Source organism: Salmo trutta, chromosome 37 (genome assembly GCF_901001165.1).
Source record: "Salmo trutta chromosome 37, fSalTru1.1, whole genome shotgun sequence".
Lineage (NCBI taxonomy): Eukaryota > Metazoa > Chordata > Actinopteri > Salmoniformes > Salmonidae > Salmo > Salmo trutta.
Genome location: NC_042993.1, coordinates 12,027,118 through 12,054,250, shown reverse-complemented (window position 1 = coordinate 12,054,250; position 27,133 = coordinate 12,027,118). Strand labels below are relative to the sequence as shown.

General features: G+C 42.9%; 1 protein-coding gene across 2 annotated transcripts in view; it reads right to left on the bottom strand.

The window, feature by feature from the left end:
• Positions 1 to 27,133, bottom strand: part of LOC115177499 (intermediate conductance calcium-activated potassium channel protein 4-like) — a 40,716-nt gene that overhangs the window by 4,268 nt on the left and 9,315 nt on the right. Inside the window, exons 3-8 of one of the 2 annotated variants that reach the window (XM_029738323.1) lie at positions 25,298 to 25,761; positions 23,482 to 23,617; positions 16,354 to 16,464; positions 13,585 to 13,706; positions 1,868 to 1,937; positions 737 to 903 (exon numbers count right to left, since the gene is read on the bottom strand). In XM_029738323.1, the coding sequence (XP_029594183.1) occupies positions 737 to 903; positions 1,868 to 1,937; positions 13,585 to 13,706; positions 16,354 to 16,464; positions 23,482 to 23,617; positions 25,298 to 25,761 (1,070 nt within the window). Of the gene's footprint in view, positions 1 to 473; positions 904 to 1,867; positions 1,938 to 13,584; positions 13,707 to 16,353; positions 16,465 to 23,481; positions 23,618 to 25,297; positions 25,762 to 27,133 lie in introns of those variants that run through there. The other variant, XM_029738322.1, reaches the window with a different exon arrangement.

Below are 27,133 nucleotides of genomic sequence, written 5' to 3'. Positions count from 1 at the left end.
TTAGCTATACCTGATCTCAGGGTTGGGGCTGTGTTAGCTATACCTGATCTCAGGGTTGGGGTTGTGTTAGCTATACCTGATCTCAGGGTTGGGGTTGTGTTAGCTATACCTGATCTCAGGGTTGGGGCTGTGTTAGCTATACCTGATCTCAGGGTTGGGGTTGTATTAGCTATACCTGATCTCAGGGTTGGGGTTGTATTAGCTATACCTGATCTCAGGGTTGGGGTTGTGTTAGCTATACCTGATCTCAGGGTTGGGGTTGTGTTAGCTATACCTGATCTCAGGGTTGGGGTTGTGTTAGCTATACCTGATCTCAGGGTTGGGGTTGTGTTAGCTATACCTGATCTCAGGGTTGGGGTTGTGTTAGCTATACCTGATCTCAGGGTTGGGGCTGTGTTAGCTATACCTGATCTCAGGGTTGGGGTTGTATTAGCTATACCTGATCTCAGGGTTGGGGTTGTATTAGCTATACCTGATCTCAGGGTTGGGGTTGTGTTAGCTATACCTGATCTCAGGGTTGGGGTTGTGTTAGCTATACCTGATCTCAGGGTTGGGGTTGTGTTAGCTATACCTGATCTCAGGGTTGGGGTTGTGTTAGCTATACCTGATCTCAGGGTTGGGGTTGTGTTAGCTATACCTGATCTCAGGGTTGGGGTTGTGTTAGCTATACCTGATCTCAGGGTTGGGGTTGTGTTAGCTATACCTGATCTCAGGGTTGGGGTTGTGTTAACTATACCTGATTTCAGGGTTGCGGTAGCGCAGGGCCTGTGCCAGCAGCTCAGAGGTCTGTTGGAAGCAGTGGCCCAGCTCGTCTAACTTCTGCTCCATGGAGATGATGCGCTGCTCCAACTCCCGGTACGAGTTGTTCCAGTTGGCACTCAAGTCGCACATGATCATCTGCATCTGTTCACCATCAATCAACCAACCAAACAAACAACCAAACATGATCATCTGCATCTGTTCACCATCAATCAATCAACCAACCAAACATGATCATCTGCATCTGTTCACCATCATTCAACCATCAACCACACAAACAACCAAACATGATCATCTGCATCTGTTCACCATCAATCAATCAACCAACAAACAAACAACCAAACATGATCTACTGCATCTGTTCACCATCAATCAACCAAACAAACAACCAAACATTATCATCTGCATCTGTTCACCTTCAATCAACCAAACAAACGATCAAACAGACAATTAATCCATTCATCCAATGCTAGTTGTTTTGTGTTTTTTTTATAGTTATTTGTCGTAACAACACAAGCATGCCAAACAAAATCCAGACATGGAATTCAGATAAACCCAGACTTAACCCCAGATGAGCTGAGGGTGACAATGGCAACTCTCTTGAGGGAAACAACTCCCTAGGGTAGTTAAAACATTGAGGGGAACCACATATGACACATGTACATATTTTCCTCATAAACTTGTTCCTGTGTTCGATATACATATGAGCTGGACTTGCACAAATATATTGATCAATTGAATTAATAAAAGTGCTCACCACCCACTAACTATAGCCATTTTCTTTAGTTGTGCATTCTTTGCCAGGTATACTGCCCATGAGGTAAAAAGCTCTGACTCGAGGATTACATCACAGAGTGACTTGAACCTTCTGCTAGAACTCATGGCCATTTTTATAGAGTTTTATGTGTCTTTTAAAGACATTTTATGTGTCTCAACACCTAGTAATAAATTACACAGCAACTTTAATATACTGGATAATGGTCTGTGTAAGAGTGGGGTTATTACCTGGATCTGGTTTATCCTGCGCGTGGCGTGTGTGTGTGTCAAATATGTCGACACAGCTCTGCCGTAAGTTGTTCTAGCCTACTGTATGGTGTGGTTGGTTTACCTTGGGCAGGTCGACCATCTCACTGGCGTAATCTCTCAGTTTCCTTTGTTTGAGGCGCAGGTGCCGGAATCTGTCCAAAACAGACAAAGGACATGGCAACATCTTAGTATGATAACGGTGTGATAGAGACCTTAAATAAATACCTGGGCCTGAAGTAAAAAACTGTCATTACTGCCACTTCTACCCATTACAGTATAGATCTGATTGGGTAGTGTGTGCACTATAGAGGGTCCCCTTCACTGAACAAACACAACACCCCTTACACTAACAATTACACAATCCCTTGGCTTTGAGAAAAGCTGAGGTACATAATAAACAGTTGCTTCAGGCTTAAAGCGGCAATCGGCAATAGAAACAATAACAGAGCGTCCTCCCTGCCCCTGTTTCTGTCCTCGTGCTCCTAGATCTTAGTGCCGCTTTTGATACCATCGATCACCACATTCTTTTGGAGAGATTGGAAACCCAAATTGGTCTACATGGACAAGTTCTGGCCTGGTTTAGATCTTATCTGTCGGAAAGATATCAAAGATATCAGTCTCTGTGAATGGTTTGTCCTCTGACAAATCAATTGTACATTTCGGTGTTCCTCAAGGTTCCGTTTTAGGACCACTATTGTTTTCACTATATATTTTACCTCTTGGGGATGTCATTCGAAAACATAATGTTAAATTTCACTGCTATGCGGACGACACACAGCTGTACATTTCAATGAAACATGGTGAAGCTCCAAAATTGCCCTCGCTAGAAGCCTGTGTTTCAGACATAAGGAAGTGGATGGCTGCAAATTTTCTACTTTTAAACTCGGACAAAACAGAGATGCTTGTCCTAGGTCCCAAGAAACAAAGAGATCTTCTGTTGAATCTGACAATTAATCTGGATGCTTGTACAGTCGTCTCAAATAAAACTGTGAAGGACCTCGGCGTTACTCTGGACCCTGATCTCTCTTTTGAAGAACATATCAAGACTGTTTCAAGGACAGCTTTTTTCCATCTACGTAACATTGCAAAAATCAGAAACTTTCTGTCCAAAAATGACGCAGAAAAATTAATCCATGCTTTTGTTACTTCTAGGCTAGACTACTGCAATGCTCTACTTTCCGGCTACCCGGATAAAGCACTAAACAAACTTCAGTTAGTGCTAAATACGGCTGCTAGAATCCTGACTAGAACCAAAAAATTTGATCATATTACTCCAGTGCTAGCCTTCCTACACTGGCTTCCTGTTAAGGCAAGGGCTGATTTCAAGGTTTTACTGCTAACCTACAAAGCATTACATGGGCTTGCTCCTACCTATCTTTCCGATTTGGTCCTGCCGTACATACCTACACGTACGCTACGGTCACAAGACGCAGGCCTCCTAATTGTCCGTAGAATTTCTAACGGCTGGAGGTAGGGCTTTCTCCTATAGAGCTCAATTTTTATGGAATGGTCTGCCTACCCATGTGAGAGATGCAGACTCAGTCTCAACCTTTAAGTCTTTACTGAAGACTTATCTCTTCAGTAGGTCCTATGATTAAGTGTAGTCTGGCCCAGGAGTGTGAAGGTGAACGGAAAGGCTGGAGCAACGAACCGCCCTTGCTGTCTGTGCCTTGCCGGTTCCCCTCTTTCCACTGGGATTCTCTGCCTCTAACCCTATTACAGGGGCTGAGTCACTGACTTACTGGTGTTCTTCCATGCCGTCCATGGGAGGGGTGCGTCACTTGAGTGGGTTGAGTCACTGACGTGGTCTTCCTGTCTGGGTTGGCGCCCCCCCCTTGGGTTGTGCCATGGCGGAGATTTTGTGGGCTATACTCGGCCTTGTCTTCGGACGGTAAGTTGGTGGTTGTAGACATCCCTCTAGTGGTGTGGGGGCTGTGCTTTGGCAAAGTGGGTGGGGTTATATCCTGCCTGTTTGGCCCTGTCCGGGGGTATCATCGGATGGGGCCACAGTGTCTTCTGATCCCTCCTGTCTCAGCCTCCAGTATTTATGCTGCAGTAGTTTATGTGCCGGGGGGCTAGGGTCAGTCTGTTACATCTGGAGTATTCTCTTGTCTTATCCGGTGTCCTGTGTGAATTTAAATATGCTCTCTCTAATTCTCTCTTTCTTTCTTTCTCTCGGAGGACCTGAGCCCTAGGACCATGCCTCGGGACTACCTGGCATGATGACTCCTTGCTGTCCCCAGTCCACCTGGCCATGCTGCTGCTCCAGTTTCAACTGTTCTGCCTGCGGCTACGGAACCCTGACCTGTTCACCGGACGTGCTTGTTGCACCCTCGACAACTACAATGATTATTATTATTTGACCATGCTGGTCATTTATGAATATTTTACCATCTTGACCATGTTCTGTTATAATATGCACCCAGCACAGCCAGAAGAGGACTGGCCACCCCTCATAGCCTGGTTCCTCTCTAGGTTTCTTCCTAGGTTTTTGGCCTTTCTAGGGAGTTTTTCCTAGGGAGTTTTTCCTAGCCACCGTGCTTCTTTCACATGCATTGCTTGCTGTTTGGGGTTTTAGGCTGGGTTTCTGTACAGCACTTTGAGATTTCAGCTGATATACGAAGGGCTATATAAATAAATTTGATTTGATTTGATTTGATTTAAAAAGCTGAGGGATGGAGCTGGAGAAATGAAACCACTCACATTCATAGACAGGGCTATGGATGCAAGAACTGATCATCCATGCTATCAAAATGATTGTTTTAACTATGTTTTGAGGCTATATAGTGTTTGTTTGTTTAAGTTTACTTTGTTTAAAAACATTGGCATATAACTAGCTTATATTGTGGGTTCTGATGAGGCACAACAGTTGAACTGTTAAACTGATGAGGCATTTATAAGTCATACTCTTCAAGAATCAATGGTTAGGGGAGACCGGGGTTGGTTGTCACACATTGTACTCTTGTGTGTATTTCTCAGCACTAGTATATCTTACAATATTATTTTTTAATATTAGGAGAAATACCAAGGTCTTCGGTTGAAAAGGGACCCTTTTTATCCTCATATCTTATTCTAACATGGAGTTCTAAGCCATCAAACACACTCTGTCCACTTGTGACAGCCAGCCCCATCGTGGGGTTGGATATCACACAGTATGTTGTTGGTTTTCACAATGTTTGCTAGTAGTTTATTCATTTTGTAACAGGAAATGAAGCAATATAACATACAGTCTTACAAATAGCCTTTTTTTGATTGAACAATATTCCTGACCAAATTCAGCATTTTATGTCGTGAGAATATCATATGACATTCTAAGTAAATGTGTATGTACGTGTGTTTAGTTTAGTTCATTAAGATCCCCATTAGCTACTGCACATCCAGTAGCAACTCTTCCTGAGGTCCACATAAAACATACAAATACATGACAAAGTACAGAACAGTTGCCCTCAGGACAGCCTCAATTCATCAAGGCATGGACTCTACAAGGTATCAAAATAATTCCACAGGGATTCTGGCCCATGTTGACTCCAATACTTCCCACACTTGTGTCAAGTTTGCTGGATGTTCTTTGTGTGGTGGACCATTCTTGATACACAATGGAAACTGTTGAGCGTTAAAACCCCAGCAGCGCTGCAGTTCTTGACACAAACTGATGTGCCTGGCACCTACTAACATACCCCGTTCAAAGGCAGGGTAAAAAAAAGTTCCAAAGTTAAATCTAGAATTGGCTTCCTATTTCGCAACAAAGCATCCTTCACTCATGCTGCCAAACATACCCTCGTAAAACTGACCATCCTACCGATCCTCGACTTCGGCGATGTCATTTACAAAATAGCCTCCAATACCCTATTCAATAAACTGGATGCAGTCTATCACAGTGCCATCCGTTTTGTCACCAAAGCCCCATATACCACCCACCACTGCGACCTGTACGCTCTCGTTGGCTGGCCCTCGCTTCATACTCGTCGCCAAACCCACTGGCTCCAGGTCATCTACAAGACCCTGCTAGGTAAAGTCCCCCCTTATCTCCGCTCACTGGTCACCATAGCAGCACCCACCTGTAGCACTCGCTCCAGCAGGTATATCTCTCTGGTCACCCCCAAAGCCAATTCCTCCTTTGGCCGTCTCTCCTTCCAGTTCTCTGCTGCCAATGACTGGAACGAACTACAAAAATCTCTGAAACTGGAAACACTTATCTCCCTCACTAGCTTTAAGCACCAGCTGTCAGAGCAGCTCACAGATCACTGCACCTGTACATAGCCCATCTATAATTTAGCCCAAACAACTACCTCTTCCCCTACTGTATTTATTTATTTATTTTGCTCCTTTGCACCCCATTATTTATATTTCTACTTTGCACTTTCTTCCACTGTAAATCTACCATTCCAGTGTTTTACTTGCTATATTGTATTTACTTTGCCACCATGGCCTTTTTTGCCTTTACCTCCCTTATCTCACCTCATTTGCTCACATTGTATATAGACTTATTTTTCTACTGTTTTATTGACTATATGTTTGTTTTACTCCATGTGTAACTCTGTGTTGTTGTATGTGTCGAACTGCTTTGCTTTATCTTGGCCAGGTCACAATTGTAAATGAGAACTTGTTCTCAACTTGCCTACCTGGTTAAATAAAGGTGAAATAAAATAAATAAATAAAAAGGCACTTAAATTTATCTTGCCCATTCACCCTCTTGCCCATTCACCCATTTCATTGCCATCCATCCATCTTTCTCTCTCTCTCTCTCTCTCTCTCTCTCTCTCTCTCTCTCTCTCTCTCTCTCTCTCCCGTTGTTTATGCCTATTATTCTCTTTTGGTTCTTTTTGTCTTTATCTCTCTTCCATTGTGTCCCTCTCTTTTTCTCTGCCACCATTTCAGTCCCATCCCCCTTTCCTTTCTACATCCCTCTAGCCCTCTCTCTCTTTCTCTCTCTCTGAATGGCACACATACAGAATCCATGTCTCAATTGTGTCAAGTCTCCTCTCCTTCACCCTACTGATTTGAAGTGAATTTAACAATTGATATCAATAAGGGATCATAGCATTCACATGGATACACCTGGTCAGTCTATGTCATGGAAACAGCAGGTGTTCTTAATGTTTGTATACTCAGTGTATATTCATATTCTTATATACAGTACAGTTAAATCAGATCTTTAGAAAGAGGAGAGGCGCTGTGATACAATACTGTATGTTTATTATCAGTTTTTTAAAGCTAAACTGACTTTTTGCCTGAGTAACCTCTGGTGGCAGAGCATTCCTCGATGACATGGCACTATACATAACTAAGCAACACATAAAATGTGTTTTTGGTTTGGGTACCGTGAAGAAAACCCATAGTGGCATGTCTGGTGGGGAATGGGTCTTTTTCAAGTGTATGCAAATAGATTATACAAGTGGTTAGGCATATCGAAACACACAAATGTTTCTTCAAAAGACTAGAAGAGAAGTAGTCAACTTCTCCTCAACCCTCAACCATGAGACCATCATGCATGTTGTTGATGTTAGTTCTGTTTGTGCAGTTAAGGGCAAGGCACACTGCTTTGTTTTGAGCCAGTTGCAGCTTTGCTAGGTCTTTCTTTGCTGAACCTGACCATATTACCAGACAGTAATTAAGATGGGACAAGATCAGAGCCTGAACAACTAGTACAATTGATCTTTGTGTCACAAACGCAGAACATATTTTTAGAACAACTTTGTCAATATAACTTGACCTTGATAACATACCATGCAATGTTACCCCCTGGAGTTCAGCTTCTTCAACTTGTTCAATGGTCACATCCTGGTCACATCCTGCACAACTCCAGTTGAGGTTTAGGTCTAAGAAAATGCTTTTAACCAAATACAATGCTTTTGGTTTTAGATGTATTTAAGGCCAGTTTATTGTTAATTACCCATTCTGACTGTAACTCTCTACTAAGAGCCTCAGTGAGCTCACTGGCAGTAGGTGCTTATGTGTAGAGTGTGCATTCTTGTAAACAATAGAGAATAGTAACAGCCCACGGCAACTGCCATGATGGATAAAGCACTGTACATACAGTTGAAGTCGGAAGTTTACATACAGCTTAGCCAAATACATTTCAACTCAGTTTTTCACAATTCCTGAAATTTAACCCTCGTAACAATTCCCTGTCTTAGATCAAGCTCAATTGTAGTCTCATCTGACCAGAGTACCTTCTTCCATATGTTTGGGGAGTCTCCCACCAAACATGTTTGCTTATTTTTTTCTTTAGGCAATGGTTTTTTCCCGGACACTCTTCCGTAAAGCCCAGCTCTGTGGAGTGTATGGCTTAAAGTGGTCCAATGGACAGATACTCCAATCTCCGCTGTGGAGCTTTGCAGCTCCTTCATGGTTATCTTTGGTCTCCTTGTTGCCTTTCTGATTAATGCCCTCCTTGCCTGGTCCGTGAGTTTTGGTGGGCGGCCCTCTCTTGGCAGGTTTGTTGTGGTGCCATATTCTTTTTTTAATAATGGATTTAATGGTGCTCTGTGGGATGTTCAAAGTTCCTGATATTTTTTTAGAACCCAACCCTGATCTGTACTTCTCCACAACTTTGTCCCTGACCTGTTTGGAGAGCTCCTTGGTCTTCATAGTGCTGCTTGCTTGGTGGTGCCCCTTGCTTAATGGTGTTGCAGACTTTGGGGCCTTTCAGAATAGGTGTATACAGTTGAAGTCGGAGATTTACATACACCTTAGACAAATACATTTCATCTCAGTTTTTCACAATTCCTAACATTTAATCCTAGTAACAATTCCCTGTCTTAGGTCAGTTAGGATCACCACTTTTTATTTTAAGAATGTGAAATGTCAGAATAATACTAGAGAGAATGATTTATTTCAGCTTTTATTTCTTTCATCACATTCCCAGTGGGTCAGAAGTTTACATACACTCAATTAGTATTTGGTAGCATTGCCTTTAAATTGTTTAACTTGGGTCAAATGTTTCGGGTAGCCTTCCACAAGCTTCGCACAATAAGTTGGATGAATTTTGGCCCATTCCTCCTGACAGAGCTGGTGTAACTGAGTCAGGTTTGTAGGCCTCCTTGCTCGCACACGCTTTTTCAGTTCTGCCCACAAATGTTCTATAGGATTGAGGTCAGGGCTTTGTGATGGTCACTCCAATACCTTGACTTTGTTGTCCTTAATCCATTTTGCCACAACTTTGGAAGTATCCTTGGGGTAATTGTCCATTTGGAAGACCCATTTGCGACCAAGCTTTAACTTCCTGACTTTTTCCTCCAAACATAACCATGGTCATTATGGCCAATCAGTTCTATTTTTGTTTCATCAGACCAGAGGACATTTCTCCAAAAAGTACGATCTTTGTCCCCATGTGCAGTTGCAAACCGTAGTCTGGCTTTTTTATGGCGGTTTTGGAGCAGTGGCTTCTTCCTTGCTGAGCGGCCTTTCAGGCTATGTCGATATAGGACTCGTTTTACTGTGAATATAGATACTTTTGTACCTGTTTCCTCCAGCATCTTCACAAGGTCCTATGCTGTTGTTCTGGGATTGATTTGCGCTTTTCGCACCAAAGTACGTTCATCTCTAGGAGACAGAACGCATTTCCTTCCTGAGCGCTATGACGGCTGCGTGGTCCCATGGTGTTTATACCTTCGTACTATTGTTTGTACAGATGAACGTGGTACCTTCAGACGTTTGGAAATTGCTCCCAAGGATGAACCACACTTGTGGAGGTCTACAATTGTTTTTCTGGGGTCTTGGTTGATTTCTTTTGATTTTCCCATGATGTCAAGCAAAGAGGCACTGAGTTTGAAGGCAGGCCTTGAAATACATCCACAGGTACACCACCAACTGACTCAAATGATGTCAATTAGCCTATCAGAAGCTTCTAAAGCCATGACATAATTTTCTGGAATTTTCCAAGCTGTTTACAGGCACTGTCAACTTAGTGTATGTAAACTTCTGACCCACTGGAATTGTGATACAGTGAACTATAAGTGAAATAATTTGTCTGTAAACAATTCTTGGAAAAATTACTTGTGTCATGCTTAAAGTAGATGTCTTAACCGACTTGCCAAAACTATAGTTTGTTAACAAGAAATGTGTGGAGTGGTTGAAAAACTAGTTTTAATGTCTCCAACCTAAGTGTTTGTAAACTTCCGACTTCAACTGTATCTGATGTTGGAGAAGCTTCCATTGAAGAATACTCTCTGAGTTCTATTTGAGTAGTAACTCAAACCATATGATGGCAGGTGATGTAAAGCCATAACACGTTTTTTCAATACGAATGATGATCAATAACATCAAAGGCTGCACTGAAATCTAATAATACAGCTCCAACTATCATCTTACTATCCATTTATTTTAGCCAATCATCAGCCATCTTAGTCAGTGCAGTACAAGTTGAGTGCCCTTCCCTATATGCACACTGAAAGTCAGTAGTTAACTTGTTCTTTGAAAAATAGCATAGCATTTGTTCAAACACAATTTTATCCATCCGTTTACAAAGAACAGGCTGCAAACTGATTGGGCATCTGTTACAGCCAGTAAAGGTTGCTTTACTATTTTTAGGTACTGGAATTACTTTAGCTTCCTTCCACGCCTGTGGACACACACTCCTTTAGGCTTTGGTTAAAGACATGGCAAATAGGGGTGGCAAAACAGTCTGCTACTATTCTCAATAGTTTCCCATCTAGGTTGTCTATACCTGGTGGCTTATCCTTTTTGATGGATACCAATAGTTTTTCCACCTCTTCCAAACAAACTTGACCAAATTCAAAACAGCAATCATTCTCTTTCATTATTAGATCTTCAATACAATAATACGATGGTTCACTGTTCAATGTTGTCATTTCAGTTCTCAGTTTGTCCACTTTACCAGTGAAATTGTCACTGAAATGATTGGCTATATCAAAAGGTTTTGTTAGAAATTACGCATGAACTTCAAATTATATATTTTTTCTGCCCAGAATATAATTTAACGTAAAAAAATCATTTTTATGTGGGTGTGTGTTAGAAACAATATGTGTGTGAGAAGGGAGCTCTTTATAGCACAAGAACTAAAGAGCTTGGGTTTTTATAATGGAGCCGATAGCGACAACCTACTTCACATTCCATGTGACAACCATACCCAACAGTTATCACATGATTTGACCTAGGAACTCAGAAATAGGTTTGAAATATAGCCCTCCCTTTCCTATTTCCAACAAACATAATTGTTCATGGATACTCCCAAAATTCAAACATTTACAAAGAAAGCACCAATCCATTTTTTTTTTTACGTTCACCTGTGAAATAGACGTACATTCCCCTCACCTCAATGTTTTGTCATGCTGATATGAATTGACCAGGTGGATGAGTTCTTTCAAAGAATTCACACATTTTAACCTTAAATATAATGTATTACACAGTGCCATTGACATTGGGAGTAATTAGCACTGTGACAACCAAACCTCCCCTTGGGAGACTGGATGTAGCATCTGCAGGTTGACCCTTTAAGTTTATCGTGTTTGGCTCTTAGATACGGTCAATAACTCAACATCCAGGAGTCCTGCTTTGTGTTATGAATTGGTAGATTGGAGAAATGTCTCCTTCTCCAATGTTTTCGACGTTTAGGGTTGGGGGAAAAAAACTACATTTAGATTCTAAGTTGGATGAAACCAGAACTGCCCCAGAATAAGAAAAACAGAAACCAATATTGCAGGGAACTTCCATCAAGCATTCATGTGCACTAAAATGTCCTAGTGGGGATGCCAGAGCCAAATAACCGATGCATAAAAACCTGAAAAAGTAAAAACAAAATTAGTCTCTAAATAGTCTCTTAACTGTTTGGCTCTGTCTCCATTCCAAGGTGCTGGAAGTGTCTCCTCATGCTTTCTTTCCACCATGTATTTATAGTGGGTCTGCTAACTGTACAACAGGAAATGTAACCCCTCCACCCTTACGGGCATACTCTCTCACACACACACACACACGCACACACACACACACACACACACACACACACACACACACACACACACACACACACACACACACACACACACACACACACACACACACACACACACACACACACACACACACACACACACACACACACACAGTATTATGAAGTCCTGCTGCCTGATAATGACTCACACATTCACACGTCTAAGCTTCCTTGATCTCCAGTGAAAGAGATCAGGCAACCCCACACCTCACTCCACTTGTTATTAGCAGGAAGGCTACAATACATATTGTCAAACAACAAGGATGGACAACAATGAAAGTAGACATGGGGAAGCAGGCAGAGGACGTCAAAGTTCCCAAGTGCTATTATGGAGAAGGAGCTGTCATTCAGATTCATTTTATTGTCAAACACAAGCAGTTTTTGTTAACTTTTCCAGTGTTTCTTAGTTGGGATTTAACTTCACATGATGGAAGTTCCTTCTTCTGAATTCCGTGTCAAATAAATGTTCACTGTTTGTCAGATGACCACTGTCCAGTTCTTTTAGTCTTGAGAGCTTTTTTAAGAGTGAGACTATGTTTTGGGCTTTACTCTATTCTAAATTCAAACTGTACTATTGTCAGTGAGTGTATCCATTTGATTGATGTCTAAAGTTGATTTTACATAGTGGACTAATCTTTTACCAAAGGGGTGGAGTGCCAAGCTTGTTTTGCTGGACCGTAGCATCCAAACAAAATAGACTCAGTTCAGTGTTGACAAGGAGTTAATGACCCATAAAACCATCAGAACGCGCACACACACACACACACACACGCACGCACGCACGCACGCACACACACACACACACACACACTCTCACACACACACACACACACACACACACACACACACACACACACACACACACACACACACACACACACACACACACACACACACACACACACAGTATTATGAAGTCCTGCTGCCTGATAATGACTCACACATTCACACGTCTAAGTTTCCTTGATCTCCAGTGAAAGAGATCAGGCAACCCCACACCTCACTCCACTTGTTATTAGCAGGAAGGCTAGAATACATATTGTCAAACAACAAGGATGGACAACAATGAAAGTAGACATGAGGAAGCAGGCAGAGGACGTCAAAGTTCCCAAGTGCTATTATGGAGAAGGAGCTGTCATTCAGATTCATTTTATTGTCAAACACAAGCAGTTTTTGTTAACTTTTCCAGTGTTTCTTAGTTGGGATTTAACTTCACATGATGGAAGTTCCTTCTTCTGAATTCCGTGTCAAATAAATGTTCACTGTTTGTCAGATGACCACTGTCCAGTTCTTTTAGTCTTGAGAGCTTTTGTGAGAGTGAGACTATGTTTTTGGCTTTACTCTATTCTAAATTCAAACTGTACTATTGTCAGTGAGTGTATCCATTTGATTGATGTCTAAAGTTGATTTTACATAGTGGACTAATCTTTTACCAAAGGGGTGGAGTGCCAAGCTTGTTTTGCTGGACCGTAGCATCCAAACAAAATAGACTCAGTTCAGTGTTGACAAAGAATTTGTGACCCATAAAACCAGCACAACACACACACACACACACACACACACACACACACACACACACACACACACACACACACACACACACACACACACACACACACACACACACACACACACACACACACACACACACACACACTTTAGACGGCTTAGTGTTCTGAACGGTCTCTAAATGTATTGCTATTCTTCTGTTCTCCAGTGTTTCTGCAGAACAAATCTAGTCGAGATGAGATGTGTCAAGAAACCTGAAGAAGATGCATATCGCAGAGGACAAACTGATGGCCAACTCCCATCTGAAATACAAAGGTTAAACTGCGATGAGGACTTACACTCTGATGGCCTCCAGTAGGCACCTCTGGTGTCTGCGGTGCTCTCCACTGTTGCCCTTGGTCAGGTTGGTGCGGTGCAGCAGCCAACACTCCCTCAGCACGTTGGCAGCAGCATGGCGGATCTGGGACAGACAGAGGCGCCAACATCAAGATCCAGTCAATCAAACCTGCAGCCTTAAAGTGTAAGTGTGTGACACACACTCCTTTGTACAGAACGACTGTCACAGCTGGAGATAAGAGTATATGGAACGGTGATGCATTAAGCTAACACTCATGTTTATAGCAGGATTAAGTTATAAAGAATTACAGCACTAACCGGAAGGATGACAGCATGTCATAGCATGGTGTCATCTTGGGGGAATGTTTATATCATGGTGCCATCATAGGAGCATGTTTATATCATGGTGTCATCTTGGGGGAATGTTTATATCATGGTGCCATCATAGGAGCATGTTTATATCATGGTGCCATCATAGGAGCATGTTTATATCATGGTGCCATCATACGAGCATGTTTATAGCATGGTGCCATCATGGGAGCATGTTTATATCATGGTGCCATCATGGGAGCATGTTTATATCATGGTGCCATCATGGGAGCATGTTTATATCATGGTACCATCTTGGGAGCATGTTTATATCATGGTGCCATCTTGGGGGCATGTTTATATCATGGTGCCATCTTGGGGGCATGTTTATATCATGGTGCCATCTTGGGAGCATGTTTATTTGCTGATTAAACTGCTGTTATGAAGTGAGAGGTAGTCCATGTGTCACAGTATCCACAGAAAATGTTGCCCCTCCTCGGCCGGGCGGCGCTCGGCGGTCGTCGTCGCCGGTCTACTAGCTGCCGCCGATCTGTGTTTCTGTGTTCATTGTGTTTTGTCTGTCTAGGTCCGCACCTGTTTTCGTTTCTGTCATTAGTGGGGGGGTATTTAGTTTGTTCCTTTGGGGTTGTGTGTTGTGCAGGATTGTTGGTTTGTCAGCGGGTTTACGCTGTGGCCGTGTCTTCTCTATCGTTTTTTTATTGGAGGATTTATTTTCTCGCCGGGCTGCGCCCCGTGTGTGATTTTCCCTTTGTGGATTACCTGTTTCCCTTTTGGGTATTGTGCACTCCCAGTGCCTTTTGATCACCTAGTGTTTGGGTGTGAATAAACTTCGAGCTACTGGATGATATCTCCTGCATTTGACTCTACTCCTTCCTCCTGCCCTAAGTCGCCGTGACACCATGGTTAATGTTGATGAAAACAATGTTGCCTAGTCCAGAACTGGGTCAGGCGGGATGGGCTGTACACTAATGTTTGCTACACGGCGGTGTTTGCTAAAAACACAAACGGATGGACACGTACCCGTCGTACAGGGAAAAATATTTGAGGATGCAAATATTCATCAGTGGGCCATATGTTGGTTACGGAAACATATTCCTCTTGTTTCTCTTTGATTCTATTCGTGTCTACTGTCCTTCCTGACGAGGACACCGTAACTGCCCTGCTATCTGAGCCTGGTGATGTCACTACAGCCGGGCCTTGTCTTGTGTTGTCCTCTGTGTGGGGTTATTATTAGGGGCCGTCAGGGGCCGTGCCCAGATGTCTTTCCTTATTCTTCCTGTCAACATAAATCAGGGCAATGATGGACAACTCCGCAGGGACTCACACACACACACCAAACAACTACAAACAGACATAAGGATGCACCCAGTGAGAGGATGTGTTCAGTGCCAGGGAGGAAGTGGTTATATCCTCAGCAGACCTACAACCTCACATCCTCACACTGACAACACACTGTAGCCTGCAGCCAGGTATAGCCTACACCCTACACTGCCAACCTAGCGTTCAGCTAATGCTCAGTCAAGTCAGTGGATTTCAAAGAATCCTGCCATACATTACTTACATATTAGAGAATGATGGATATTGGGAAATGGATATGGAAATCATGCTAGCATCTTCCGTTGTGCTCGTTTATTTTCAGGTTGTTGATTCTCCTTCCCGGCGATAAGCAAACAGATGGATCCTGTCCGAGGCTTCAACATGAAGTAACCCCTCGCCAACATACGCTTGCTCACTGTGTCCTCAGTTACGGCAGTGACTATATACACACACGACACACACATCATCTTATCCAGTTTCCTGTCGGTCAGAGCTCCCCTTCCTGTCGGTCAGAGCTCCCCATCCTGGACTGACACAAGTCCCTTTCCTGACAGGGACACGATTATTTCCTCCTTTTGACGCCTTTTGGAGGCTATTAAGAGATTGGCGGGCCCCACCTCCCAAGCCCTCCACCCCCCCAGTCCTTTTCCCACACTATCCTGTCCTCTGGAATGGCCTATTTAAGGAAAAAATAATATTATAAAAAGACTCCAAAATCATAACACGCGTGCGACGTGGAAAATATCGCTGCATCCACCCAGAAGGCCTCATCTGTTGTGTCAAGGGTTTTGTTTTTCTTGTGAGACCGGGAGAACCTCTGAAGGGAGCTGGCTGTTACCGGTTATCAATGTAAGACAGTGGTTTGGATCTTCACAGTATGTTTTTCTTATCATTCAGTTATTGGAAATATGGGGATAAATGACTCCTTGAACTGAGAGACACCCACAACATGTTCATTCATTACTGTCATTATAGAGCCAGGTATTTTTACTGACCATGTGACCACCTGACCAGGAAAAACTCCCAGCCCTTGTAAAGGTTAGAACTAGGGCCCAGAGTTTTCATGACTAGGTGGACACATGGGATATGGAAAAACTCAGGTGCAGTCGTTCTCCTCGTCTCACCCGTTTGGAGATCTGGATGTCCATCATGAAGAAGTGCACGTGTTTCTCTCCTTTGTTCAGCGCCAGCTTCTTGGTCATGACGGCCACCAGCATGGCGGTACAGGCCACACCCTAAGGACAAACACACAGACAGACACACCACCGTCACTATGGTTACCACCATCGCCGTTTGTCATCCTCCCCGTGTCCCCTTGTGACCCGTAAGAGTGGGAGTCAGAGTCGGAATTCACAAAATTATCATGTCAACATTCAAAATCAGCCCTATAGCTTCAGGTCTGTTTGGCCAACATCAAGATAGACATCGTAATTCCTTTTCAAGAAGTTATGACATAGTTGTGACTTGCTATAAATATGGTGGGCCTATTTTGCCTATTTCGCCAAATAATACTAGTTACACTGAATTGACCTTATGCTTATGTGAGAGTGAAATGGTTACTCATATGCCACTGTGCCACTGATATAGAAGTATGGTTTACTCTGAGAATAGCATTGTGCTATTGCTGGATAGGGAACAACTAAATGCTGACGAATGCTCAGGAACCCCACAGAGTGAATCAGAGTGACTTGGCACTAAAAGTGACTATATTTCAGTGTGGTACAATAGTCTCAACACACTAATTCTTACTGTGTAATCTTAGACTACACTTCTAACCTTTGGGGGAGATTTAACATAGTTAATTTACCATTGAGTACAATTTTATATCAATATTTACTGTAATTGCACAAAGCACACAGTTGTACCAATGTGTATCTACCTACAATGTAATTGCATTGTACCTGCCAGTGTAATTACTGTGGAAATACAGTACATGGTTTTAGAGACATAGTGTAATCATATCATTTAAAGATTAGACTGCTTTGAAAATGAAGACCAATTTTTACCTGTTTCCCTTCCCTTGTTTGCATTAGTAAAAGAGAGAGAGAGAGAGATCGAAGTCTGATAAAGAAGAACAATCATATTAGCATGCACGCCAAGGCTCACAATGAAACACAGGTTACAGTCTGGACACGGAGATAATGCTAAGAGCCATTCGGATGGATAAATCACAAATCCTGCACTAGTCCCCTGTCCCCTCCTAAGAGCTCCCAAAATACTCTGCTGGCTTCCTAACATCAACCAGCCCACTCACTGGTACTGATATGGGCATGACTGGAACCAAAGATTCCATGTGAATCTGCACCAGTGTTATCTGGGAATTCTGAGAGGCACAACATCGTTCCCAGGGATCCATCCACACCCCACTGTTAGGATGTGTGGTGAGCACGCTGCTCTGCTCACCTCCCCAACACAGCTGGGACACTACCAGAGAGGCAGGCTAGCCCAGGGTAAAGGTGTTGAGCCTAGGGGTCCTTGACAGCCAAGCGCTACAGGTGTGAGTACTGCTTCACTCATTGTCCTAGAGAGCTGCCCTGTTGGGAGTAGGAAACTTTTTTTTTCAAGTCATTGGCACAGGTTGGCACACCCTCCTGTTCCAGTGGTGCCAAAGGCTATAAACTACCTAAAAATGGAAATGGTGGAAAGTTTCCCCTTAAAAAGGGGAAAGCTTATAAAAACAAGGGGAGAGGGAGAGAAAGAGAAAGAGGAGTGAAGGAGAATTTTCCACTGTGTCAGGAAGGTGTCTCGGCCTGGCTCGCGCCCCTCTGCCGGTCTTGTGACTCTCCGCCGCTTATCTGCTCGGATCGGAAACGGACAGAGCTGAGGTGAGGCAGAGAGCCAAGTCCTTACAGCTCAACATGCAGAAAACACCCAGATACCTCCCTCCCTCTCCCTCTCTCTCTCCCTGTACTAGTCACATGTCCCTAAACCCTTCAAAGTGCAAGATCCTGTTGGTAGCATGTATGAGAAACCTGTCCCCTGCATGTCCCCTTATGATATACCGGAAAAACCTGCAAGTCTGTGAAAGTGTGAAAGTCCTTGGAGTCATTGTGCAAAACAATCTGCAGTGGGACAAACAAATCGATTCAATGATTCGCAAGGGAAGCAAAAGGTTGTTCTTCCTACATCGACATAAAATATTTAACGTGCCACAAATGGACCTGGTAGCCATCTACACGGGCTATGTTCAACCCTGCCTAGATTATATCGCAACATCTTGGCACAGCTCCTTGACTCAAACCCTCTCTGAACAACTCGAGCCCATACAGAAGCGTGTTTGCAGAACCATTGCAGAATCTATTCCACATGCCAGGACTGAGAAATATAAAAAGATGCCTATTCCATATCTATGTACAGTACCAGTCAAAAGTTTGGACACACTTTCTCATTCCAGGGTTTTTCTTTATTTGTACTATTTTCTACATTGTAGAATAATAGTGAAGAAATCCAAAATTTGAAATAACCCATATGAAATCATGTAGTAACCAAAAATGTGTTAAACAAATCAACATTTATTTTATATTTGAGATTCTACAAAGTAGCCACCCTTTGCCTTGATGACAGCTTTGCACACTCTTGGCATTCTCTCAACCAGCTTCATGAGGTAGTCACCTGGAATGTATTTCAATTAACAGGTGTGCCTTGTTAAAAATGTATTTGTGGAATTTCTTTCCTTCTTAATGTGTTTCCTTCTCAGTTGTATAATTGGGTGGTATGGGTGGTATAAGGAAGATCACCCTATTTGGTAAAAAAATATATATAATAATTATGGCCAGAACAGGTCAAATAAGCAAAGAGGAATGACAGTCCATCATTACTTTAAGACATGAAGGTCAGTCAATGCGGAAAATTTCAATAAGTTTCTTCAAGTGCAGTCGCAAAAACCATGAAGTGCTATGACGAAACTGGCTCTCATGAGGATCGCCACAGGAAAGGAAGACCCAGAGTTACCTCTGCTGCAGACGATAAGTTCATTAGAGTTACCAGCCTCAGAAATTGCTGCCCAGATAAATGCTTCACAGAGTTCAAGTAACAGACACATCTCAACATCAACTGTTCAGAGGAGACTGCGTGAATCAGGCAAATTAATAGTTGAATTGCTGCAAGAAACCACTACTAAAGGACACCAATAAGAAGAAGAGACTTGCTTGGGCAAAGAAACACGAGCAATGGCCATTAGACCGGTGGAAATCTGTCCTTTGGTCTGATGAGTCCAAATTTGTGATTTTGGGTTCCAACTTACGTGTATTTGTGAGACGCAGAGTAGGTGAACGGATGATCTCCGCATGTGTGGTTCCCACCATGAAGCATGGAGGAGGAGGTGTGATGGTGTTGGGGTGCTTTGCTGGTGACATTGTCAGTGATTTATTTCGAATTCAAGGCACACTTAACCAGCATGGCTACCACAGCATTCTGCATCGATATGCCATCCCATCTGGTTTCCGCTTAGTGGGACTATCATTTGTTTTTCAACAGGACAATGACCCAACACACCTCCAGCTATTTGACCAAGAAGGATAGTGATGGAGTGCTGCATCAGATGACCTGGCCTCCACAATCACCCAACCTCAACCTAATTGAGATGGTTTGGGATGAGTTGGACTGCAGAGTGAAGGAAAAGCAGCCAACAAGTGCTAAGCATATGTGGGAACTCCTTCAAGACTGTTAGAAAAGTATTCCAGGTGAAGCTGGTTGAGAGAATGCCAAGCGTGTGCAAAGCTGTCATCACGGCAAAGGGTGGCTACTTTGAAGAATCTCAAATATAAAATATATTTAGATTGATTTAACACTTTTTTGGTTACTACATGCATCCATTTGTGTTATGTCATAGTGTTGATGTCTTCCCTATTATTCTACAATGTAGAAAATAGTAAAAAAAATAAAGACTACCCCTTGAATGAGTAGGTGTGTCCAAACTTTTGACTGGTACTGTATATTAACAAAACAAAACTTTGAGTCTCCTGAATGTACATATTGTCTTGAATTTCTCTTGTGATTTCAACTTGAACATTTTGTTGTGTATGTATTGTAATATCCAATAAACTTTGATTTGATATCCATGTATTTCAGTTTCTTTGACTGCCATGTGGATATGAGTAAAAATTCAATCTCCCTCTCCTTCTCCCTCTGCCTCTCCCTCTCCTTCTCCCTCTGCCTCTCCCTCTACTTCTCACTCTGCATCTCTCTCCCTCTGTCACGACTTCCACCGAAGGTGGTTCCTCTCCTTGTTCGGGCGGTGCTCGGCGGTCGGCGTCGCTGGCCTACTAGCCATCACCGATACATTTTTCCTTTTCTGTTGGTTTTGTCTTTGGTTCATTCATACCTGGTTTTCATTTGCTTTAATTTCTGTGTGTATATTTACCCCTGTTTCCCCGCTTAGGTTTGTGCGGGGTTATTTTCATGTTGCTCGTAGAGTTTTTTTTCCCCTCAGTTTATTCACGTGTGTACCGTGTGTTAAGTATAGTAGGTGTTGTTTTCCTCCTTCCGTGAGTAACTGTGTGTTCCATGGTCTTGGGCGTTTAAGGACATTGTACCTGTACCGTTTTGGGATTTGCCTATTAAAGACGCTACATTGACATCTCTGCTCTCCTGCGCTTGACTCCTTAGCTACCTTCAGTAGGATTTTGCAACACCCTCTCTGTCTCCCTCGCCCTCTCCCTCTAGGTCTCACTCTCCCTCTACCTCTGCATCTCCCTCTGCATCCCACTCTCCCTCACTCTCTCTACTCTCCTTTTCACTTCCCCGCTCCCTCTTACTCTCCATCTTCCACCCCCTCCAACCTCCCACCTCTCATTCTCCCTTTACTCTATATCTCTCTCCATCTCCTTCTCAAATATTCTTCCATTGTAAAAACCTATCAACTCTTTGTACTCAGCATCAACCTACTTAACTGAGATATTGGCCTATATTCTTACTGGTGAGGGTCCATTGTTTTGTAAACAATGACAGTTGAATATGACAATATATCATAGTGAAACTCCTTTGTTCTTTTCTATGACAGAACAACACCTGAAGCGTATTATTTAATGTCATTTCCATGGCACCCAGACTGCTTGAACATAAGAGTCGCAGCACTTTCACAAATTTAAAATATGCTTACAATGCTTCAAATTTTCTGCTGCGTGTACCTTTCTTACCAGTGGGTGTAACCAAAGTGTTTGAGTCACAGACATAACAATACATGCGTCAATAACCACACCGCTTTCGTCGTCCGACAAGAGAAAGGTCATATGTTATCATGTAGAGCACATTGGGGCTGCATTCTGTAAGAAACGTGCTATAAAAATAAAGTTCAATATTATCAGTGTTCACCCATAGTGTTCACCCATAAAACCAGTAAACTCACTGTAACCTTTCACATCTCCCCACCTCTGCTCAGTGCCAAGATATCTACATAACAACTACTCCTGTGTGTGTGTGTGTGTGTGTGTGTGTGTGTGTGTGTGTGTGTGTGTGTGTGTGTGTGTGTGTGTGTGTGTGTGTGTGTGTGTGTGTGTGTGTGTGTGTGTGTGCGCGAGTGCGTGCGTGTTTGCGTGTGTGTGTGTGATGGGAGAGTGCCTGATACTAGAGAATCACTTCTCTGACCCAGAAACAACCAAGACATCATCAGGCATTCTCCCCTGAACTTGTCATATACAGGCTGATAGTGGGGAAAACAGTAATAAAAATAATATTACACTGGTACAGTAGTGTTACATTTTCAAGATAGAATAGAAAAGCTTCAATATGAAAACTACAGCTACTGTACTTTAAGACATCATAGCATGCACTGGCAACACACAGGGGGCACAGTGTAGGACATTGTAAGAATGCCATCATGGAAAATAATAGAGAAAGAAGCCAAGACAAGAGAGATCGATGGGAGTAGCGACAGGCAAACAATGAGTCAGTAGCAACAGTACTGTACATGGCATGCTCTCTGCATGTACCCAGCAACTAGCCGCCAGCATCAAAGTCAATATTGGGACTGGGTGGCACCAAGCACCACTGTATTTCTACTGTAAGTAAATAACTTTCTGCAGCCACTTCAACGTAATAGGTACTTTAAAACAACCAACTCGAGAACCCTGACTAGTGTTTCAGTTTCCCTCTATTCATTTTAATTTGATCACCCTGTTGCAGAATAACCTTCCTGCAATGCAGTGTATTTGAGGTTTAAAAAGGCTTCTGAAGTTTGTAATTTCCACCTTGAAATTTCAGACATGATTTTCCCTTATGAAAAATGTATCAACCCTTACAAAAAATGTCCATTAATTATAATCCATATAGTAATTCACATTTCCTGTTGCTGCAGGATTATTTCCCTGCTGTAGAAAACTGGCTCAAATTTTCATCATACATCTGTACACCTGCAGAGACATGAAGCCATGTACAGTACATGACAGTTCCTTGCAAAATTATTCATCACCCTTGTTGTTTTTCCTATTTTGTTGCATTACAACCTGAAATGTAAATGTATTTTTACTTGGATTTCATGTAATGGACATACACAAAATATTCCAAATTGGTGAAGTGAAATGAAAAAACATAACTTAAATTAAATAACTTAAAATAAATTCAAAAAATTAAAAAATGAAAAGTGGTGCGTGCATATGTATTCACCCCCTTTGCTATGAAGCCCCTAAATAAGATCTGGTGCAACCAATTACCTTCAGAAGTCACATAATTAGTTAAATAAAGTCCACCTGTGTACAATCTAAGTGTTACATGATCTCAGTATATATAGTTAAAGTCGGAAGTTTACATACACTTAGGTTGGAGTCATTAAAACTCGTTTTTCAACCACTCCACAAATGTCTTGTTAACAAACTATAGTTTTGGCAAGTCGGATAGGACATCTACTTTGTGCATGACACAAGTCGTTTTTCCAACAATTGTTTACAGACAGATTATTTCACTTATAATTCACTGTATCACAATTCTTATTTCTTGTTATTTTCACAATAAAAAATATTTTGCATCTTCAAAGTGGACATGTTGTGTAAATCAAATTATACAAACCCCCCAAAAATATATTTTAATTCCAGGTTGTAAGGCAACAAAATAGGAAAAATGCCAAGGGGGGTGAATACTCTCGCAAGACTGTATGTTATTTAGCCTGTCTACTTTACAGTAATGTTCTGCTTTAAAAAGCCATTGTAAACTTTAAGATACAGGCTTTATCATGCTTTGACACTCAGGCTAGAAACGTTATTTTCCCTATCTCTCCATCCCCCCCTCCCCATATAGTTACCATGACTCCATATAGTTACCATGACTCCGGTGAAGAGGCACACCACTTTGCCACAGCTGGTTTTGGGGGACACGTCCCCGTATCCCACGGTGAGGAAGGTGATGGCAATGAGCCAGAGAGCCGTGTCCATACGACCAGTCTCCTCCTGTGTCTGCCTGTAGAGGGCCACACACCCTGGGGTCACTCACTACATACACAGATACATATGTCTTACATGAAGATATTCATAGATTTGATCGATATTATATAGACATTACATTACTAACAAGATCAGACCAATGGGTAAGACAAAAACAGAGATATATTAAGTTGGCAAATCTCATTGTCAAGAACTCCAGTCACCCAAGTCATAGACTGTTCTCTCTGCTACCGCAGCGTATGTGGTACCAGAGCACCAAGTCTAGGTCCAAAAGCCTCCTTAAAAGCTTCTACCCCCAAGCCATAAGGCTGTTTTACAATGAATCAAATGGCCACCCAGACTATTTGTATTGAACACCCCCCCCCCCCCCACCCTTGATTTTACACTGCTGCTTCTCGCTGTTTATTATCTATGCATAGACACTTTAACCCTACCTACATGTACAAATTACTTCGACTAACCTGTACCCCCGCATATTGACTCGGTACCAGTACCCCCTGTATATAGCCTCATTATTGTTATTTTATTGTGTAACCATTTTTTGATTTTTTTTTACTTTCGTTTATTTAGTAGATCTTTTCTTAACTCTATTTTCTTAAAACTGCATTGTTGGTTAAGGGCTTGTAAGGAAGGATTTCACGGTAAGGTCTACACCTGTTGTATTCGACGCATGTGACAAATAAAATTTGATTTGTTTTGTTTTGCGATTTAGAATCTTTATGGGCACCCAAAGATCCAAGTGTTGTAGTTACAGTTAGACTGTGATTATCTGTTTATCTATCAGTGGCTGTGGGGTCAGGGGAGGTCCTGTTTCAATTCCAGGAAAGAGAAAATAGAAGTTGAATTGTCTGGACAGATGGTGAAACTGACTCAAAAATGGGCTGATTTTGTAAGTTGTTGTTTTCTCAGAATCTATTTCAAGACCATTCCAATTCAGTGTTCATCTTAAGTCTTCTATTGCCTACAGGGAAGTTATAATGCATTATACCTGTCGGGTGTTACTCAGAAGTCTTACAATCTGTCAATCATCAGATCGTATAACCAAAACGTCAGTTTGTTTAACATGCAGCTTGATTAATTAACACGTTTGATTTTCTCTATGTAACTGAGATCTAAGAATCCCATCCCATTGTAGGTTCAGCCTAAACAAATGACCTCACGCTGGCCACAAGCAGACTTCAGAGGCCTAGGATGGTATGTGTTGGCTTGCAATGAAGAGTAATTTGACGGAGTAACTCAACAGAAAACGATCTACATTGAATCTGTTATTAGGTATCCTTTCTGAATGGGGAACTCAAATTGACCATCAATATTTGAAGTAGAGTGAGCAATTGATTGCCCCAGTCTGTTTGTAATAAACTGTGTAGGGGTGTGTGTGTATGTGTGCGTGTTTCTGTGCTGGCAGTAGTAATGTGTTATATTTAGATTTTTGGCAAACTGTTTTTATCTCTCACTGTGTGTCCTCTTTTTCTGTTCTGTCTATCACACAGACGTCTGTTTGTGCCTGTGTATCTCAAAGAGGAGAGTGTGTGTGAGTCATGCATGAGATGTGTGTGTATGTGTATGTGTATGTGTATGTGTATGTGTATGTGTATGTGAGAGAGAGAGAGAGAGAGAGAGAGAGAGACGTGCGTGAGTCATGCATGCGTGTGTGTGAGCATGTGTGTGCCTGCGTGTGCGCGCCCCTCCACCCTACCTCTCACACAGCGTGAGCATCCAGGAAGCGATGAGCCAGAACAAGAAGATGAACACCATCAGCGTGCGCGCCGGGTACTTGTTCATCAGCACCTTGAGCACGAAGCGGAACGTGAAGTTGATGTTGTTGAGCGAGCCGATACTCCTATAGGAGGCACTGAGCAGCACCTTGCTGTGCAGTAGGATCGTCCTGTGGACCAGGTACAGCCTGAGGAACATCAACGCCGACAGTAGCAGCTCTGTGTCCAACAGCACCTCCCCGTGGCGGGAGGACACACACAGCGGTGCCGAGTTGGAGGAGTTGACCTCTACCCCCTCCCTGGCGATGGGCGCAGGGATGCCCACCTCCCAGTAGGTGCCCACGGGATGGATGGCACAGACCAGCAGCTCCAGGGAGATGCCCAGCACCCTGCGGCTTGTCATGGCGATGCGCCAATCCACCTGGTTGTGGTCAATGATGAAGAGCTGGAGAAAAAGAGAGGGGTCGGGACAGGGTCAACAGTGGAGAGAGAAAGGGATGAGGGCGAACGGAAGAGCCAGAGGGAGAAAGAGAGTGAAAGATAAATCAAAAAGAGAAAGAGAGAGAGAGAGATTGCAAGAGGGAAAGGGATTGAGTGGGAGAGAGAGAGAGGGGTCGTAAAAGAAGGATGTCAATGGAGAATTGTTCATTTGATTTGAAACATTAAGGAAATGCTGATGATTAACTAAAGGTGGGAATTGGAAGAACAGCAACGACAGAAACATTATGCCAAGGCAAACAAAGACCCACCCAAGCAGATACGGAACAGTGAAAGTCAAGATTGTGGGGGTTGTAAGCGACACAAGCCCTCTGACTCACAAGTCTCTTAGATGATGAATATAATCCTGTCTGATCCTAGTCTGACATGACACAAGTCCAAGATATCACTTTATTATATCACTAAAGACAATGAAAACCAAATCGCGCGCTGGCCAAAACCTCCACTTCCTGTTGCTTTGAGGTTTCTTTGTAACTCTTGATATTTGAAACTGCCGTAAGCATATTAGAACACTCAGTTCGTAGTCTTGCTGCCCTTGACTGACTTTCCCATTACCCAATCACCCAGCCACCCAGTTCCTGCAGCAGAGGGGTAACTTCAGCCACACTCTTCCCCTTGATATTGCCATACCGTTCCCTTGATATTGCCACACCCTTCCCTTGATATTGCCACAGTCTTCCCTTGATATTGCCACACCTTTCCCTTAATATTGCCACACCCTTCCCTTGATATTGCCACAGTCTTCCCTTGATATTGACACACCCTTCCCTTGATATTGCCACAGTCTTCCCTTGATATTGCCACACCCTTCCCTTAATATTGCCACACCCTTCCCTTGATATTGCCACAGTCTTCCCTTGATATTGACACACCCTTCCCTAGTTATTGCCACACATTCCCTTGATATTGACACAACCTTCCCTTGATTTTGCCACACCCTTCCCTAGATATTGCCACACCTTCCTCTACAATTACCTATTCACAGGAGCTCAAGCCTAAACTCCAGTTCCCTGTGCTCTACCTTCATTCCCAGCCCAACTGCAGTACCCTTTCAGACTACAACTCCATTTCCACTTCATTACCCTTTTAGACTCCACCTCCATTTTCACTGCAGTACCCTTTCAGACAACAACTCCCATCTCCACTGCAATACCTTGTGCAGTCTCTGATCGAACTTAATAATGCCAAGTTTGTCAGGCCTGCAGTAGTCCATGAAGTCACCCTAGCTCCAGTCCCAGGGACCAGCCAGGCTCCCGTGAAAGATAACCCTGTGCCCCCTAACACAGAAGACCCAGTACCTCCAGTGGCCAGTGGGCCAG